At 37.5% G+C, this 20,574-nt stretch overlaps 1 protein-coding gene across 2 annotated transcripts in view; it reads right to left on the minus strand.

Moving 5' to 3' along the window:
• Spef2 (sperm flagellar 2) overlaps positions 1-20,574 on the minus strand; it is a 182,379-nt gene that overhangs the window by 37,184 nt on the left and 124,621 nt on the right. For both annotated transcript variants that reach the window (XM_031360243.1, XM_031360242.1), the window contains exons 24-26: positions 13,691-13,828; positions 9,107-9,258; positions 4,858-5,038 (exon numbers count right to left, since the gene is read on the minus strand). In XM_031360243.1, the coding sequence (XP_031216103.1) occupies positions 4,858-5,038; positions 9,107-9,258; positions 13,691-13,828 (471 nt within the window). The remainder of the gene's footprint in view (positions 1-4,857; positions 5,039-9,106; positions 9,259-13,690; positions 13,829-20,574) is intronic.

Genomic DNA, 20,574 nt, shown 5'->3' on the forward strand with positions numbered 1-20,574 from the left:
TCAGGGTACAGTCACAATCAAAAGCAAAACCAATGTCTGGGATCCAACTCATGATCTTCTGGGCTCCTGTAAGGGCTTTGGTCACTTCTCCAGCTGTGCCTTTTGTAGCACACATATTGTCTTTTAGGCTTCAGATGCCTGTACCCCACTGCTGCTGCTGTTCTTGGTGGTCATTGCATGGTACTGACATTCCCAAAACACTGCTGTATTTTGCTGTAACTAGGCTTCACCAATAGCCTCTCATAGATTGTCTTCATGGCCTCAATTCCAAGCCTTAATTCTTTTGCATGACCCCTTCAGTCTTGGGCCATCAATTGCAAACCGAGGCTGCCCCTTCACCAAGGGCCTTTTATGGCCTTTCACTGTGCCGAGTCTCAGCTGCTCTTCATGACCCCTTTATGACTTTAAAACCAGTACCACTTGGGTGACTCTTACACATTACCAAGTCCTGCTGCAGCCCAAGGTACAACCTTGGCTATCTCTGGAACATAGCCTCTTTGTGCTCTCAGAAAACACTTCCCAGAAAATGTCACCTCAGTGATGCTGGTCACTTTTTAATCACTGCTAATTTCTTAGCTCCAGCTAACCAGCATCAATAGTCCCAGTAATGCAAAGTTTTCACTTTAGTAGTTCTGGTATCTTGTTAATCACAGCTGATACTTCAGCCCCAGCTAACCAGAACCAACGAATCTTCACAATCAAAACAGCATGGCCCTGATAAGAGTCTTTAACTCCAGCCCCTTTCCCAACCTCTGTGATATTCTAAATGAAATACACATATCTAAGAATTTCAAGCTATCATTCAGAAATTAGATGACACACACACACATATCTTTCATCCATTTACTGTAGAATTTTATGACTTCATTTTCCTTATCTGAATAGTACTGCATTGTGCAAATGTACCATAGTCCATTATGGACATCTTGGTTGTTTATGTTTCCTAACTATTGTGAATAGAGCAGCAATGAACAAAGATATGCAAGAATCTGTCTAGTACAGTATAGATCCTTTGGGATAAATGCCCAGGGGGTAAAACTGCTGGATTTTAGGGTTCAACCATTTCTAGCCCTTTGTGGAACCTCTACACTGATTTTCACAGTGGCTACACCAATACACATTCTAATAATATTAAGGGATCCTCTTTCACATCCTCACAACACGTATTGCCATTTGTTTTCTTGATCTTAGTCATTCTGTTTGAAATAAGATAAAATTTCAGTTTAAATTTGAATATGTCTGATTGTTAAGACATCTAACACTTAAAAATGCTTCTTAGCCATTCATATTTCTTCTTTTGAGAACTGTACTGGCTAGTTGCCATCAACTTGACACAGGCTAGAGTATTTTAGAAGGAACCTCAACTGAGAAAATGCCTCTTGCCACCCCAGGTTGAGTTGGTGGGCAAACCTGTGTGATGCGTTTTCTAGATCGATGATGTGGTAGGGCTCAGACCATTGTGGTGGTCTTGAGAAGGTGGTCCAGAAGGTAGATAAGAAAGCAGGCTGAGCAAGCCATGAGGTGCAAGCCAGTAAGCAGTTCCTCCCCATGGTTTCTGCCTCAGAGCGTGTCACCAGGTTCTGCTTTGAGTTCCTTCCCTCACTTCCTAGGATTCTAAACAACATACAAGTTGTAAAACGTAATAAACCATTTCCTTATAAACAGAAAAAGAGAAAAAAAGGAAAAAGAAAAGAAAAAAAAGCAGTTTGGTTGGCTTGTTTTTGAATCTTTTTCCTCACAGATGACCTTTCGATAAAAATGGATTTCATGCTATCTACTGTACTTTCAAGTTCTTGGTAAAGTTGAAAGCTTGACTGTTAAACAACCCCCCTTTAAATTGCAAGCAATTCATTCTTTTAAATTTGTTCTTGCAAAGTAGTATATGTTAGCAATTTCCTCTAAAATTGATTTATCTCTTTGGCAAACAACCTTGTGATGATGATGAAGGCAGTGATTATCATTAGCAGTTTTCTTGTCCACTTTTCTCAAAGACCTCCAGATCTCTTTCAAAAACCAGAAGAATTTAGAACCCGTTCTTATAAGTAGATTCTAAGGCTAGTACAGACTTTGAAACATAATGATTTGACATTGTAGGTGTTGAATATGACTTCTCTGAAATCATTACCTACCTATCAATTAGAAAGTTTTGCTAAAAATTAACATAGCATACAAAATGAGTAGCTTTTAGTAAAATTGCTCCTTAGGAAATCCTGAATCAAAGTGCAGTTCGTTCCAATTGCACCAATCTTGTTTGGAACTGTTTGCCTACATCCATTTTCTGAATCATACCTCTTTCATTTGGAACTAAAAGTTCCTTTAAATGTCTGTTTCCTAACAAGTCACACTTTAAATCATTCAAGGGTCTAGGTACTAAGCTAATGAGTAACTTTTATTTTTGTCTGCTTTTAAATATTTATAGAATTCTACTATAACATAAAATTCTGCTTCATATATGATTCATATCTAGATTAATATTGATATTAAGTAATCATTTTCCTATGAGACATTCCAAAGTACTAAAGAGAGATGTATACTTTTAAATCATTTTCTAGCAAATAACTGTATTTATATTTTCTAGAGCATTTTCATGTACACTACTTCACTGAATTTCAGTCACTTGGGAATTTTTCTAATGCTTTGGAGAAGCAATTGAAGACTTAGAGAAGCTACCAGATTTTTCAAAACTTAAAAGAGACCATGTTTAATTGTGACATATAGCTAATGCTCTGGCTCTATGTTCACCTTTAAGAATGCAGTATTTTTCCTAGGTAGTTTTGATAGACCTGCCTATTATGTTTTTGAAGTTTAATTAACAATACAAATAATACATAATCTCTCTAGAAAATCCGCACCTGCTTCCCACTTTCTGGGTCTTGGCACTTACAGTTTTTGTGCTAGCCATTGCTTCCATCTCTGTTATTTTTTTATTGGCTTCAGTGCTGTGAGCAGGATGGCAGCTGCAGCAGCATCTCAAGACTGTACTGATAACTCAGCACAGTGTTAGGTGTGGACAGTGTACTAAATTACAGTATATGAAATGTAACAGAACCAAATTAAGCATTCAGGAAAACACGAAGGAGATAAAATGACGAAGTAGGGATGGGTTTATTGCTTAATGGATAGGGTACTTGTGAATCAAGGATGAAGATCAAGTTTGAATCTCCAGAAATGATAAAATGCTGGACACTGTATTAGCCCTCTGTAGTCTTGGTGCAGCAAGATAGTAGGGAAAACAAGAGAAGGCCCTGAAGATCATGATACAGCTACCCTGGCATGCATCTGTGTAAGAGGAAGGTGCAAACAACAAAGAGACTGTTCCAAAGAAAGTAGAAACTGTGCTGAGGCACTCAAGGTTGTCCTCTGACCACTATCCATACACACTGTGACAGGCACATATCCACATTTATACACATAAACATGCACACAAACCAGAGAGAGAAAGAGAGAGAGAGGGAGAGAGAGAGAGAGAGAGAGAGAGAGAGACAGAGACAGAGACAGAGACAGAGACAGAGAGACAGAGAGAGACAGAGACAGAGAGAGAGAGGAGAGAGAGAGAGACAGAGACAGAGACAGAGACAGAGAGAGACAGAGACAGAGAGAGAGAGGAGGGAGGGAGGGAGGGAGGGAAGGATGGAGAGGGAGGGAGGAGGGGAGGGAGGGAGGAAGGGAGGGAGGGAGGAAGGGAGAGATGGAGGGAGAATAAATATGATGAGCCAAGTCACTGGGAGGAGCATTAGAAACTACAAAGATAAGAAGAGCTCATGAGCTCATAAAGATAGAAGGCAGGGGCTATGTGGAAAAAAGATCAAAATCAAAAGCATCAACTAGTTTTGATGGCACAAACCAAACCAAACAAATAAAACCTCAGATGATCTAAGCAAGCACAAGAAGGAGGTCCATATTAGAAGGGGAAAGAATACTAACATGGCCATAATGTTACAGAGGAAAGTGAGCCAGTCTGAGCCTTTCCATCAGAAGGTTGATGAGGTAGTAATGACCAGACTTGGCAGGACAGATAGAGTCTCTGGGCCTCTAAGTCAAGCTTTGAGACTCTAGGGTGGCTTTGGGAATGATCATAGCATACTCCTTTTACATCATTAATGAGAGAACAGGTCTGCATCTTATAAACATTGTATTGTTTTAAAATAACACCCCTCTACCAGGCTCAGGAACATCACAGAAGAGAAGGCACAAAGAATGGAAGAACTGGAGACGTGCAGCAAAAGTGACATCTCCTGGATGTTACAGACCCATTGCATTCACGGTGAGTTAAACAACAGTTGCCCAAGAGTGGGCTAGAAGCATTTCATCATGAGAGATATAGGGGGTCCATGAGGCTTTGTGGGCCTGAATGCCGGAGGCTTTCCACAGAGATCTCTGGCCCGGCTTGGTGCAGGAGCCCTGGTGAAGGGAATCGAGCGGGCACGGGCAAAAATAGAAAAATCTGGCCATGCTGGACCTCATTATTAGATAACCAATTTGGCCAGCATAGTGTACCATATGTCACAGTCGACAAGGGTATGATTTCTACAGGGCCACCATCGTACCCTCCTTAACATTCTCTTGACCTTTAGTCCCCAGCATTTGCTACCTACCTTAGCACTGAAATGAATCTAAGTATTGCCTTTCTTCTTACATGATTTCAAAGATTTGGTGATTATATCTCCTAACTTCCTATTTCTTTCAAGAAAAATAATCCTTTAGTAATCCCTTTAATAATAATAATTTCTGAAAGGCATGCATTTTTATACCATGACTGTGACTATCATATAAATGTTATACCTGGACAATGTTACCAATCATGCCACATAATTAGTAGGGTTGTTGACAAGAAATTCAGCCATAGGCACTGCTTACCATGTGAGAGATGGCTAGGGAAGCCTGCTGCCAGGTGTCCAATAAAATCTTCTCATCTATTTCAAAGTTGGCTTCCAGAACTTCTAATGGGGGATCGAATCTGCCCTTCAGAAACATTCCCACCTTTGGTTTGATGGTAACATTTTCTGGAGAATTGGATATTCGAGGAACTAGAGGAATTCTTTAGGGAAAGAAACAAATAAGAATAAGGGTTTCATTCAAAAGAATTCTATTTTTGTGATCGTGTTAGTTTGTTCTTTTTTTGTTTTGTTGCTTTAATCCACATTTCCAAAGTTTTCCTAGAATAATTAATTGAAAGGGATATGACTGGAAAATGCTGCACTCACATTTTTATGGTCTATAAAAGCTTGCTAATAATAGGAAGCTCACAGCAAGAAACAACAAGACTTTTTTTTTTCCAGATTTGGTTCTCAATAATTAAAATAGGAGTATTAGATAACAGTGATTATGAAGAGAGACTATTCTTGTCATATTTCCAGGGCACACACTTTCCGTGAGGGTAAATCAGTGTGGGGAAAGTAAACCTAATGAAATGTGTTAAAGGTGACCAATATTACTTGGCATCCTGACATGCAAAAATGCAACTAATATAAATCTGACTGGGGCTGTTAAACAGAGGTGATGACGTTATAACTGGGGTCATCCTCTGGTGACAAAAATATACAAAGGGCCTTAAGATTGGAGAAAGAATTGAGAAGCAAAAAAGAATAACTCCAAAGATGACTTGATTGATGTTTTAATCAGAGAGCAAGTATCCACCAGCTAGAATAGTATTTGTTTTTATAGAGTCAGGAAGCAGGAGTCTGGAACAGTGGTTTAGAAAGATGATTGTGAAGTCCAGAAAACAACTAGCTTGTTCTTGTTTGGAAGCATCAAATAAGATTTCTTGAACTTAACACATTGATTTTGATAGTGTGTAAAATTTTGAATGAGACTGCTCCGTATAGGTTCATAAAATTAAATGCTTATTCCTCAATTGGTAAACTGTTTGAGAAGGATTAGGAGTTTGGGACATGGTTGTTGGAGTATTTATGGCTTTGTTGTAGGAGGTGTGTAACTGGAAGTGGGCTTTGAGGTTTCAAAAACGCATGTCAGGTCTAGTGTTTCTCTGCTTGCTTTCCGCAGATCAGGGTATAAATCAGCTACTGCTCTAGCACCATGTCTGTCTGCTTCCTACCAGGATAGTCATGGAATAACCCTCTAAACCTGTAATGAAGCCCCCGATTTAATCCTTTCCTTTTATGCTTTGGTCATTCATGGTATATCCTCAGAGCAGTAGAATAGTATTTATAACCTAGTTACTGAGAACTCTTATGATCTGCAATAACTATAACTGTAATGCATTGAAAATACATTCACTCATTGACTTATATTTTAATAACAAATTACTGTAAAATCAAATCCATTCAAGTTTCAATAAGATTATATGTATATGTGACCATCTCTAAACATTTTATATAGCATAACACTTTGCTTTGTGAGACAGTAGTCATGGCATATCATTTAGAAAAAGATTTTGTGTTTATGACTCACTGAATTTTAACCAGAATCATCTATCTGTATGGCCATGGGTTTTGAATTATTCACTGGAGCTCAGAGGCTTACTGCTTGTCACAGAGTTGAAGAGAATGACTGTCCCTCCTTCAGAATCTATCAATTGCCAATAGTTCAGTAAAAGGGTAAGGTAATATAAGCTCCTACCCTACCCATGATTGGTTGTTGACAGGCCTCGTCTTGTTCAGACACAGTACAGGTAACTGCAGCTCCTGTGGGCTTGTGTTTGCAATGGCATATCCTGTCCTGATGGAAGCGTTTTGTGGTTTCTTTATCTCCTATCTCTTTCATTATTTCCTCTCAGTCCTTCTGTAGTATTCCCTGGGCCTTGGGTGGTGTGGTAGAAATGTCATGTTTAGGGTTGTATATAGGGTTACCTATAAAATTATAGGTAGTTGTTGATGAAAATAGACTTAGAATTCATTTATTGGGAAAAAATCCCTGTAGTACTGGTAATTTTGTCACTATCTTGAGATATGAAATTAGGGATGGTACTTGAATTTCTGAGCCTCACTTATTGGAATAATACAAAGATATTGTGGTTGTCATCATGACTAATTCTTTATCAACAAATACAACTGTTATTATGAAAATATTGTATTGTTACCATTATTGTTATTTTAAGGTTGTTGGAACGAATGAGGTATAAAAAGTATGTACAATGGTTTAACACTTTCCTTGTTCCTTTCTACATGTTATGGATTGCAGTCGATGGGGTGGTGGGCTGGTTGGTACACTGACTGACTGTCCCAGAAGTTTTGCCACAGCAAGTGATTTGAGGATGAGATTGGTACAAAGTTTCTCTGCAAAAAATAAGAACTGTCTGTTCTTCTATGGGCTTATTGTATGAGCCAGCATTAATAGCTTCCCCATTATGTCTGGTTTGCTTTTATGTGCTAAGAACAGAATGCACTGCCACTCCAGACACTGAAATTTGGTCTCTGTTGGTGATTCTAATGGTTCTTACTGCCACTGGCCTTCATTATTGTTTTTAATTTTGATATTTTTTTTTAGCAGCTTGCCCAATGCCCAATGCTATTACTTGGGACAGGAAGAGGGTAACACTCACCCTTTTGTGTATTTACAACATTATATATGAGTCTGACAGAAATATGATAATATTAGATGGAAGGATAAAATCATGGAGAAATGGACCTTAGGTCATTTTATAACCTAATGTAGTAATGACTTCTTAAGTTATTTTTGGAACAAGTGAGGGAAAAAAAAAAGGAGAACATGCACTACTCACAATTAAAATATTGCATATACACAAGAATGGGCATTATATATTATCCCATAACAAAAGAAGTCATCCTTTGTAGAGAGTTTGGGGACTAGATTTTTAAGTGTTGCAATTCCAGACATTGTACCATATACCTTGTTGATTCTATTATCTGTGATTTTCACATGGGTCTCACTTTTACTAGAATGGAAATTGAGGCTTACATTGAGTTGCAGTGGCTTGACAGATAAGCAAGTTATCTTATCCTACTTATATATAGTTAGTAAGAGTTAATAAGTGTCAGATTCAGGATTTAAACTAGACCTATCTGATTTCAAAATAAATTCATTATGCTATATTGTGTTTATACAACTCTGACATTTATGTTGACTGACCAAGGTTCAAGGCAAAGATCCTTTCATTAAATATAAAATACATAGCTCATATCCTTGAAGATTCAAACCTAGCATGCAGTGTCTGCATACTGTTTTCGAAATCTAACATCTGCTAGGACCTTCATCCTGATACTGAAGGTTTTCTCTTTTCTCATGCTGTGCTGAATGAACACCAGGAAATACTATTTTAATTTTTCTTATTTTAAATTTTATTTCCAAATAACACATTTATTCCTAAATGATTTTGAATTCTGTTTTCAAGTGCTTTGTCTTAAGTCACATAAATAAAGTTAAGCCAGATCTTAGTGTTTCATGGCTGGAAACCACACCATGGGGATCATTGCCACTCCCCTTGCCCCACCTTTGTGATGGCATCTTCTCTATCTTCTACAACCTCTCAGAGTCTGAGTTATTTTCCTCCTTCCCCTGACCTCATCTATCAAGTCCATAAAAATTTACTAAATTTTTATTTCAGATGAGTTGTATGGCAAAAATGTAATTAGTCTTTATCCTACAGCTAAGTTCCCATTTCTGTTGGCAGCAATCTGACTCTAGGTTGTTGATCTCTTTCAGTTTCCTGAGGTCATGACCATATACTGCTGAGCTTTTACTATTTCTCAGTTTCCTTGACTGTAAAAGGAGAATGGCAATCCTATTTTGTTTATGTAATTCTCTCTCTCTCTCCCCAACTCCCCCCTCCTCTCTCACACACAGAGAGACACAATCAGGTTCTCCTAATTCTTTACTAGAGATTTCTGGAGCTAAATGTATTTCTCAATACAGAACTGATATAATGCCTGATATCCAGAGCAGAATCTTGTGGAAAATGACATAAAACAAACTATACCTTTATTACCAAAGAGTGAATATTAAGTACTAACAAGATAAACAATCATATTATCTCAAGTTAATGTCATATCAAAGTCATTTTTAAAAAGTTCAATGTTTTAGAATATTTGGGAATTTTCATTACCAAGAACATGATTTATAATTTAAAAACCCTGTACTGTGTGCTCAAAACAATTCTACTGTAACAAAATATAGTGATCAGCATTACCTGAGCTGGTTTTCTGAAATTTCTCTAGTATCAAGCTGAACCAATGGGATCCGAGTAAATTTCTTACTCTCTTCCAGTGGGATTTTGGATTCCATTGCTCTGTAATAATCTTGAAGGAGTCTTTTGGTATCTTGAAAACGGTTCACTTCTGCCTTTAATACAGAAAGTGGATATCAATACCCAAATAAGAACAGACTAATCTGTATGTATTTCTATAATATGTACATGTTGGTTGAAAAGAATTTTCTAGAAAGAGCTATGATTATTTCTTTGCCCAGAAAGTTTTCATAATTATTAAAGAAAGCAAACAACTTTGCACTTTGTATGTTTACTAAGCGAGATTCCAGTTAACCAGGGTTATACTTTTTAATAATTGGTTTTAGAGATGCTTCCGTTAACTAACTTCTTTGTCCTAGCAATAACTCAGTCATGATGGGGTACCACAAGTGATATACATACAATAAAGACAACACTAGGTTCTATTCCTCTGTTACAATACGAACTATTTGTGGAAACACAATAACCAACCACACGAAGTGAAACAGTAACTCTCTCAATACTGTTTCTCTTTGTGCTTAATGTGAACAAGACAGACATGACTCCTAATTTCTCAGTCATCTCTGCTCAGCTCCTCTGTTGGAGATGAGACCTAGAAGAGACCTTGACAGAAGTAGAGCAGTGCAGAGCAGTTTGTTTTAAAGTGATCAGCAGTTTGATTCGTGTGCTTGCTGTTTTCCTGTCAGTACAGGTTTGCCCTTGCAGCACATAGGAGCTGGGGCGTGGACTGTGCATGTGTTCTGTGAGTCCCTAAACAGTCCTAATGCTACAGAGGGAGTTCCTGCATTTTCAACCCATTCTTTCTCTACTACAGATAGCTTCTTGACTGAAGAAAGAAGGATTATGTAGCATTTTCCAAAGACACTTACGTAATTGCAATGTTTTCTGGAGTATCTTGGAATGCAGGTTTCCATGGAACCCATTTTGGGAGGTAATTATCTAGTTGTTTGTGAGCTAGTATAGGTAACTGAAGCTTTTCTGAAGGATTGTTACCTTTAGTCCTTGACAAACACTACTGCTTCTGATTTTGAGCATCCTGGGCAGAATATAAGCTGCCCCAGGCCCAACGCCATGTTCATTCTTCATGTGCTGAACTGAAAATTATTCTCCAGCATATCCACTCTTGGCTTTTATGAGGTTTATTGAGTAGTACCAAACAAAACTATCTGTGTCTTACCTCTGAAGTTGAACTATCAGGACAATATTGCATAGTAGTGTTTCAGAAGGACTACTGACATTGTGGCCACACTCAGTTCCTTCTTTCACTTACTCGATGGAAGTATTGGGCTGATAGTGCCATCCCAGTTTGGCTCAAGTTCCTTGTCTATGAAATGAGGCTGACAACAGAACCTTTAGCATGATGCTGCTGTCATAGTTCACTATGCTCTGGAAATTTCTGAGAGTAGTGGCTGGCATGTACTCTAATGTTTGAGTTTACTTTGTCTGGTGTGGGCATTGGTTCAAGATCTTAGGATAAGAACCTCAAATCTATATATTAATGAACTGTTACAGCCATATTATTCCACAAGAGTGGTCTATGGCTCTGACTCATTAAAGTGACTCCCCAGTCTGCTGTGCCTTCATTACTGGATTGCAGCTGCTTCTTCCATAAGCATCTGTTAAGACCTGTTTACAGTATTTTCTTGCTATGCATTCAAACTGATACCTTGAGCTCTGTCTGGTCTGATGAGTTTAGGCCAGTAGGGCACTTGACTTAGTCCTATGTGTAAACTATGCATTATGGAGCTAAGCATACTCCTTTTAAATTCAAATTTGGGTTTTTTATTTTAATTTTAGTGATTTATGTTGTATTGCATAATGATGAGAAAACATACTCCTTAATAGGCTAAACAATGTGCTTAATAATGTCTCAGTATTGTCCTTTGGATGAAACTCTTTTCAATCAATCTTATCTTTACAACCCAGCTTTGTAACATGCCTTCATAGTTCTTCTGATACCCTGATTCCTTTAAATCTCCCATGTGGATATAATATAGTTCTTTATCAATAGTTGGTACACTTCAAGTCATTTATTTATTACCTGACTAATTAGAGAAAGTCTGAATTAGACACACCAAGAATTAATAATATAAATTGATAACAACATACTATAATGATACTAATATGAATGTATATTCTTTTAAAGAATCAGTTGTACTATATTTCAATTTTTTTTATGGAGATAAGATGAGTGCAATGTCTATTTCACAAAAGAACATGAACTGAATTGTCTAGGCATCACGACACCATTAGATACTAAAGGCTATTTAACAGAAACACTTCAAAACCGAAGTATATGATCTGATAACCTGGATAGCTACTGAGCAAATAATGGGCAGGGAGAATATATGGTGTTGGCGCAATGAAAAGGGGATGCATCCTAAGATGCTTCATGAGCATCCCAAGTGAGGTGAGACAATAGATTGGTGCAAAATAGGACAGCCAAAGATTTACCTCATCATGTCTGACCCAAAATACAGCTTTGTTCTAAAGAATATGAGAGACAGGTTATTACAAGTCAAATTAGTAGACTATGAGGGACCATGAATTTAAGTTGCTCTTAACTGCATGTTTCATTGTAGAAGTTTAAAAACTCTAAGACAGTAAAAAAAAATGAGTTAATGCATCTGTCAAATAAATTGATGGTCATATCAGTAGGTGAGTTATAACTTAACAAAGAAGCAAAACAAGAACAAAAGAGCACACACAAACCTCACACGCACCTACCCTCCCACACCTGTAGTTTAGAGAAGGCAACTGAAACTATGGAAAAAAATAGTAAGGTGGAAGCTACTACAATTCCTAAGGGTTTTCTATTCTTTTAGGTTTCTGTTGACTTTTTAAACCTATCCTTGGAGCAGGGATTGTTTAATTCAAAGATGAAACTTCTAGAATTGAAGGGTCATCTGTTTAGAATTTGCTGAATACCTACAATGTCCTAGCCATATCACCAGAGATATCTTATCATTTTCTTTTTTTTATTAGATATTTTCTTTATTTACATGTAAATTTCTCCCTTCCCAGTTTCCCCTCTAAAAAACAAAGAAACAAACAAAAACAACAAAAACAAACCCCAGCTGCCTCCCCACTCCCCATGCCTGCCACCCCACCCTCTCCTGCTTATAGGCCCTGGCATTCCCCCCACACTGGGGCACAGAACCTTCACAGGGCTGAGGTCCTCTCCTCCCATTGATGATCGAATTTGCAATCCTCCACTATACACACACTACCAGAGCAATCAGTCCCATTGTGTGTACTCCTTGGTTGGTGGTTGAGACTCTGGGAGCTCTGAGGGTACTAGTTAGTTCATATTGTTGTTCGTCCTAAGGGGCTGCAAACCCCTCAGCTCCATTGATCCTTTCTCTAACTCCTTCACTGGGGACCCTGTGCTCAGTTCAATATGAAACTTCTAGAATTGAAGTGTCATCTGTTTAGAATTTGCTGAATACCTACAATATCTAAGCCATATCACCAGAGATATCTTATCATTTTCTAAATTACCTTCTAAGGTAATCAGTTATGCTGAGAAATGGCTCCCCTTCCATTCTCCCTTTGAACTACTAGTCTGTTAACAAAAATTAAGTAAACATATCTTGGCCATGATAGCTTTGATAGTCTCCTAAGCATCAATAGTTTTAGACAGACTTCTCCCAGGCTCTCAGTCCTTGGCCTCCCTCAGGATGTAAGGCAACTGCTCCATTGTAAACATTTTGTGAGTGTGTGTTTGAAATGCACATATTAAGACAAGCCTTTTAAAATCTGTTTTGTAATACAGAAATGCCTTATTCAAGATCTGAAAACCATCGTTTCAAAGTATAGTCATTTCTCAAGGCAGATAGCATTTCAAGGCTCCTATACAAGGGAAGCAAACTAACTTCTCATCTACACAGGCACTTAGCAGGTGCACAAAATCACACTCCGACACACAGATATGTATGTAAAATTAAAAGTTAAAAAACTACAAAGCAAACACAATTGATCTCACTCCTTCATCCTGCATCAATCCTTGAGGGCTCAAAATCTGTATCTATAGTTATTTTGTTTTGTGACATTTAACAGCTAAAGGCTGGTCTATTTTTCCTCTCCTGAGCACAGCCATAGTATCCATGGTTGTAATGTGGCCCAGAAATTATGGTATGACATATTTCCTTGGCTACAGTGGCCACCTTTATGTATTTGAGAATCTGATCAGGTAAACACCCCCATTTCAAACAGCATTTCTGCAATGTCAGAAACTTCATAGGGATGTACAGATGTTGAGTAGTTGCTTGAGATGCATTGTCTGTGTGGTTGCTTGGCTGGGATAAAACAAAACAAAACAAAACAAAACAAAACAAAACAAAACAATTTTTGTTAGATAATTTTTCTTGGCAAGCCAGAATGCATACCAGGCAAAGAATGCATACAACACAGGATGGTCTGAGCAAAAAATTATTCTTGAGCAGACCCTAACATTCCAGATGGACTTTTCCCCTGAGGAACAAGGTTGCAAAGGGAGTCTGTGTCACTGTGTCTGGTGGTTCCTACCTGCATCAGGGAAAAGAAGTGATTCATTGTTATTCCGATCAAGTCCTGCAGCCAGCTCTCATTAATGATATCAAGCCTCTCCTGCTCTGCCTCTTCCTTCCTCGCTTCGCAGATGTCCCATAGGCGATCTCGAAGATCCTGAGTGGAAAGAGAAACAGAGTGGCTGTTCTTGAGAATCGTGCCTTGTACAACTTCAGTGTCCTGGACCCGAGAGCCTTGGTTTCTGGAGATGTCCCTTTCGAAGACACACCTAACAAGTCTGTGTGTTAGATTCATTTATTTGGAGGGTAATCCTCTTGTTTTCTCAGATCAGATACCCATAAGTCTCACAAATCCATTTCTATTACATTTTCCATGGATAGTCTTATTTGTGTGTTAGTTTCTTTGTTAATCAATGCGTTTGGTTGAATACCACTTTATGTGAATTTAAAAACAAAACAAAACAAAACAAAACCAAATATGGTTGGTGGAAAAAAATACACTTTTGCTTTGAACCGAGGCCATGAATTTGTTGCTTATCACAGATACAGCATGCTTTGGGGGAAAAAAAAGTTTGTAATAGGGATGATCAACAACAGCCCAGCAGCATACCAGGCTGTTAAGTCCAGTAAGGAAGAATGTGAATAGGGTAATGTATAACATCATATTTACATATAGCAATATTCCCAGCAATTGGGAGGCAGAAGCAGGTGGAACTGAGTTTGAGGCTAGCCTAGTCTACAGAGTTCCAGGATAGCTAGGGATGCACAGAGAATCTCAAAAAATAAACAAACAAACAAATTCCAAATCTAACTTTAATTATTCATAGGCCTGAAAGGAAGGCACGTTTTGTTTAGGCTTCACAATTTTCTCTACTGTGTAATCCTGCTGAGAATCTACTATTTAAAAATCTTATAGTATTTTTGATGAGGCTTATTATGTCCAAACATAATGAACCTTTCTCAAGTAGAAATCATACTTGGTTCCTAGCTTCCTTGGAGGAGCAATTTGATGAGGAGTTCCACGTATATATTCTAATAACAAAAGGTTACTCAGATGAATATATGTTGGCTTGTTTCTTCTTTGTTCTTCCTGTCAATAATGTCTTTGTCTGTATATGGGTTGATATTTTAATTTTAATATTTAATTTTCTTACTTGCTAATTAGTCAAGGTATGTTTTTTTATTCTCATTAATATTGTTCTCCTTTTCTCAAATTTAACTTTTATATTCTTTTTGAAATTATATTGATTTTTATCCTTTCATGTATACAGAAAAACAATCAAACAAAGTAAATAAACTCACTAAGTACAAACATGTATATCTATGTAGTCTGATGCTGACATCATTCAGGATCATCTTAAAATATCTGCCTAGCTTTCTGAAAACACTAAAATGAGATCCCTATCATAGTTATATATTTTAAATATTTAAAAGTAAATTGGGAAATTGGAAAAAATAGTAAAATTAATGGTGAAATTATATTTATTCCTAGATTGGAGTCTTTTTAAATTGGTTATTAAAGATAATATAATAAAAATTTCTAAATTACTTAGGTGAACATTAAAAACTTTCTGCATAAAAACTCATTTTAAATAAGCCAACATCAAACTTGGAATATATTTATAATATATTATGAATGAAAGGTATTTATCCATAATATATAAAGAAGATATACCAGTCAATAAGAAAAAGGGCACATTCCAGCAGAAGAATAAGTAGGAATCAAAATTAGGATCCAGAAGAAATAAAATAAATGGCCATTAAATGGGTTAGAATGGCTAACTTCAAATGCAAAATGAAGAAATGCAAATTTTAAGAAAACATTTAATTTTTACCCATTGAGTTGCCAAAAAATTAAATATATGATATAATTAATATGGGATGCATTCCTATAACCTGTTGTTTCAAGTAAAATTGAACTCTCTATTGTTAATCTTTAAGTTAAATTGAAAATAAAAATTTGTAAATTTTCAATATGTCTCAAAGATCTTAGACATATGTACAATCTTTTACTCAATTACTTTAACTTTTTATTTATAGCCTTATAAATTAGCCCAAGAAAATTGTTAATTATTAATGATCCCAATATGCATATAGCTGGTTGAAATGTTATTACATAATTTCTATTAAATTGGTACAAAATTATATATTAAAATTGGTCCATAAAAATTTGTTAGTGAGATATGATTAATAACAAAAACCACTTCAAAAAATTACAATAATGTCCACTAGCTTTAGTCATAAAAATGTTGCCATAGATGAATTTTTATTCACAAAGAAAACATTTTGTATTGATGAATAAAAACATTGAAAAGCTGTATATGTGCTGTGTATCATTTTTTAAAAATAATTAGGAATGATAAGTGTATTTGCATATACCTAGGTAATAACCATAGCTAATATTGGCAGGGTTTATGGACTTGGTCATTTTTAGGTCTAACTTCTACTCATGATTTAATTTATCTACAATAAACATGTGGTGCATTTGGATTTAAAAAAGGAATAAATAATATATCCAGACTACTAAATTTCTCCATTCTCTGCCAACAACTGTCTACTATAAGAAAGAGACATAGAGGAGAGAGACTTTAGGCTGGTACTATGAGAGGTGGGAAAAAGACAAAAGGCAGTTGTAGGATTTACTTGGATGCATTATTTTGAGAAATGCTTAAGGACAGGCAATAGGTGAACACCTCTTAGGTGAAAGCGGTTGGCACCTCCCTGTCATCCAGGCCACCAGGCTGCTTTGTTGTTTTTTTTTTTTTATGTTACTACTACCTATGTGGTATGGGCAGGTTTATATATATATATATTTAAAATTAGATGTTTTAATATATATTAAATAATGTTAATAATATGTATATTATTAGATGTTTTCTTATTTACAATATCTCCTTTCCCAGGTTTCCCTCCAATAAATAAATAAATAAATAAATAAATAAATAAATAAAATAAGAAAAAATGAAAAAAAAACCCAAAACTAAAACAATCTCCTGTTCCCTCCCCCTTCCCCCAGCTCACCACCCAACCCCTTCCTGCTTACTGGCCCTGGCATTCCCCTATACTGGGGCATAGAACCTTCACCAGGCCAAGGTCCTCTCCTCCCATTGATGACTGGCTTTGCCATCCTCTGCTATACATATGCTGCTGGAGCCATTAGTCCCACCATGTGTACTCTTTGGTTGGAGTTTTAGTCCCTGGGAGCTCTGAAGGTACTAGTTAGTTCACATTGTTGTTCCTCCTAAGGGGCTGCAAACCCTTCAGCTCCTTGGGTCCTTTCTCTAGCCCCTTCATTGGGGACCCTGTACTCAGTCCAATGGATGGCTGTGAACCTCTACATCTGTATTAGTTGGGTACTGTCAGAGCCTCTCAGGAGACAGCTATCTCAGGCTCCAGTCATCCAGTACTTGTTGGCATCCACAATAGTGTCTAGATTTGATGACTGAATATGGGAAGGACTCCCAGGTGGAGCAGTCTCTGAATTGTCCTTCCTTTAGTCTCTGCTCCATAGTTAGCCTCTACAACTCCTTCCATGGGTATTTTGTTCCCCCTTTTAAGAAGGAATTAAGTATCCTCACTTTGGTCTTCCTTCTTCTTAATTTTTTTATGGTTAGTGGTTTGTACTTTGTGTATTCCAATCTTCTAGCCTAATATCCACTTATCAGAGAATGCATACCATGTGTGTTCTTTTGTGATTGGTTTACCTCACTCAGAATGATATTCTCCAGGTCCATCCAGTTCCCCAAGAATTTCATAACTTCATTGTTTTTAATAGCTGATGCCTTGCTGTTTTTGTGATTGATCACAACTGGTTTCCCAACTGGTCTTCTTGATCTTTACTTCCCTACAGGAGCATTTAAAGTCATACATCCAGGTTTCCTGTCTTTCCTATAAAGTGACCCAAGATCGTAGGTCATCAGGTCCCCTACAATCTCTCTGACCTCATCAGTAACCTTTCACCTTTAATCACCTTTTTCTCTAGTCCTTGAAATTCTCCACGCACATCAAGACTTGTGATCTCTATGCCTTTGTTCTCCACTATGACTGATTAACCTTCCTCTGTGTATGCTTGGAGTTCACTCCAGCATTCTGGCTCTCAGTCCATTTCAAATATCTTCTAAGTAGGATTTCCACATCCACAACAAGAAGAATAGTTACAGAAATGATTCAACCGCTTGCTTCTTTTCTTAAGCCATCATAGACTTAAGAAACAAACATAACAACACACTCACCTTATGTTTATTGGTTTCTGATTATTCTGTCTCCTGGCTACCAGCATGGAAATATTTTGGAGTCATAGACTTTGTTTTCACCTGTTAAAACCTAGTCCTGTGGACATAACAACTGCTTTAATATTCTCAACACATGATGGACACTGGGATAGAGCTTGGCAATATATTTGTTACACAAATGAATATAGTAATATCTTTTATAGACACTTCCTCTGAGTTGATACATTTAATCTTGGAAGGCAGCTGATTAGTACTCAGGGTATTCTAGGTTGGATGTGGTAGCACATACAATTAATCCTAGTACTTGGGAGGTAGAGGCAGGTAGACTTATGAATATTTGAAGTCAGCCTGGTCTACATAGTGAGCTTTAAATCAGCTAAGGCTATATAGTGAGATCTTGCCTCAATCAACACAGGCTATTGCCACTGCTTTTAGATACACACTATATCTTGTCAGTAAGAACCTATTGCTAAAAATACTACCTATCCTGGTCATAGGACCTAGAGAAATCAAGTCAGTATTGACCAGGAAGCTTCCTCCCTTCAAGCTAGCTCTCATTGTACTAAAAGACCATATGGAGGAACTGCTGGAGACTACTGGAAGAAAACATATCAAAAATCTTATCCAGCTGTCAACTATGTGAGCTACATTAATGCTTGGTATGGAAAGAAGTGTACATGGATATAATAATAGTGGAGCAAATGTTATAAGGTAACCAGCAACTTTATGATTAGAATTAAAGCCCACCCTGAGGTAGGAAATACATTCTTGGTACTACAAATTTGGACAAAAACACCATAGTTAGGGATTCAGAGTTGACAAGGCCAAACCTACTACTATTATGTTGCTTCATGGACATAATATCAAAACACACTCTAAATTCATGTCTTTCTACCCATATTCTTTGTGTAGTAGTTATTGGCTGGAAAAGAAACTCATAAATTGTCAAGACACATAAATTGTTGACTTTGCGGTCCTCAACAATCAGCAGGACATCTATATCACAGCCTTATCCAGTAGCTTGGGTACTATTACAGAAGAGACTGTAGAAAGACTGTAAGGAGGATGGGGACAAAATAGTATTTTCTGGACATGACAGAACTGCATTCAGAATCTCAGAGCAGTTGTGGTAGAGTCTACAAGACCTGTGCAAGATCAAGCCAATCAAAATCAAGATCTAGCATGGAACCAGGGCTCAAGGCTCCCATCCCAAAGTAAATTTCTATGGACAGTTGATGGCTTTGGGATGAGGGAAAGCCTGTTTTTTTTTTTCCCCTTGTAAATTTTTTTTTTTTTTTAGAAAGGAAAGGCCAGGAATATGTTTGCTGGTGGTATGGTATGGTGTGGGGGAAAGGGGTGTGCCTCTGTGGGTTCATGCTGAGGCTTCTTTTCCCCCAGAGGTACCAGCCACATGGTATAGCATAGAATAGATTTTATTTAGGGCATGGGGAGGGGAGTTGAGGGAATAGAGACAGAGAAGGGAGAGAGAGAGAGAGAGAGAGAGAGAGAGAGAGAGAGAGAGAGAGAGAGAGAGAGAGAGAGAGAGAGAGAGAGAGAAAGAGAGAGAGAAAGAGAGAGAGGTAGAGGTAGAGGTAGAGGTAGAGGTAGAGGTAGAGGTAGAGGTAGAGACAGAGGCTGGCCATGAACATGTGGAGAGAGAGGGGCAAGGGAATGGGAAGAAGGGGAAGAGGATAAGGGAGCAAGAACAAGAAGAGAAGAGAAGAGAAGAGAACAAGAGGCCTGTTTTCTTTAGGGGTGTGATTCCTGGTACTTTGAACATGCTTCAGGGATGGGCCACACCCAGAAGCATATAGATAACACATATTGAATTTAATAAAGGAAGAGATGAAGTGTGGGTGTTAGAGAAGTGGGGGGTTGATCCTGAAGGAGATAATGGAAGGAGTTGAGGTGAATATGATTAAAATATGTTGTATGAAATTCTCAAAGAACAATTAATATTTGTTAAAAGAAATTCCTGAAATTGACCAGATACATTGGACCACTGGATCGCCAAGCTTATATAAGCACTAAAGACTATTGAAAGGCACTCTCAATATGGAACAGGTAGATTAGCCATGCTTCCAAGAAGATGTTCCAACAAGCCAAATTGCCTAGAAGAGGCAGAGGGTGCTTGAGCCACCTAGAAAGAGATACTCTTTAATCCATCAAGCTATTTGCAAGTTGTGCAGTGAGCTCCAGGTTTTCAGGTTTTTGAGTCATGACCCATGCTTGAAAAGCTTTGAGTCATTTATGCTTCTGTAAGTAACCCCTCATACTCCTTTAAGTAACCACAATAACTCATTAGTTTGCTAAGCTGGGCTGTGTTTCCTTACTTATTTTGTGAATCCCCTGTCTAGAATGAATAGACATTTGGTTACATTTCCCTAGGAATAGTGCAACACAACAAGATCATAATAATTGACTCTCATTAACCAACACATAAAGTAGTTCCAAGGTATCCTTATGCTGGTACAAGGGTGAGGTTATCAATTTACACAGGAGAGATGAAGTCTGTGAAACTGAATACGGCTTCTTGTGCACCAGAAGCCCTTACCTAAAACATCAAGGTAATAAACTTGATTCATGAACTCGCAAAAATCTACTTGCCTTCCAACATCTAAGCATGTGTTTGATGGAGATAGGAAAAAATGGAGACTATGTCACTAGACCT

The sequence above is a fragment of the Mastomys coucha genome, unplaced genomic scaffold, assembly GCF_008632895.1.
Source record: "Mastomys coucha isolate ucsf_1 unplaced genomic scaffold, UCSF_Mcou_1 pScaffold8, whole genome shotgun sequence".
Lineage (NCBI taxonomy): Eukaryota > Metazoa > Chordata > Mammalia > Rodentia > Muridae > Mastomys > Mastomys coucha.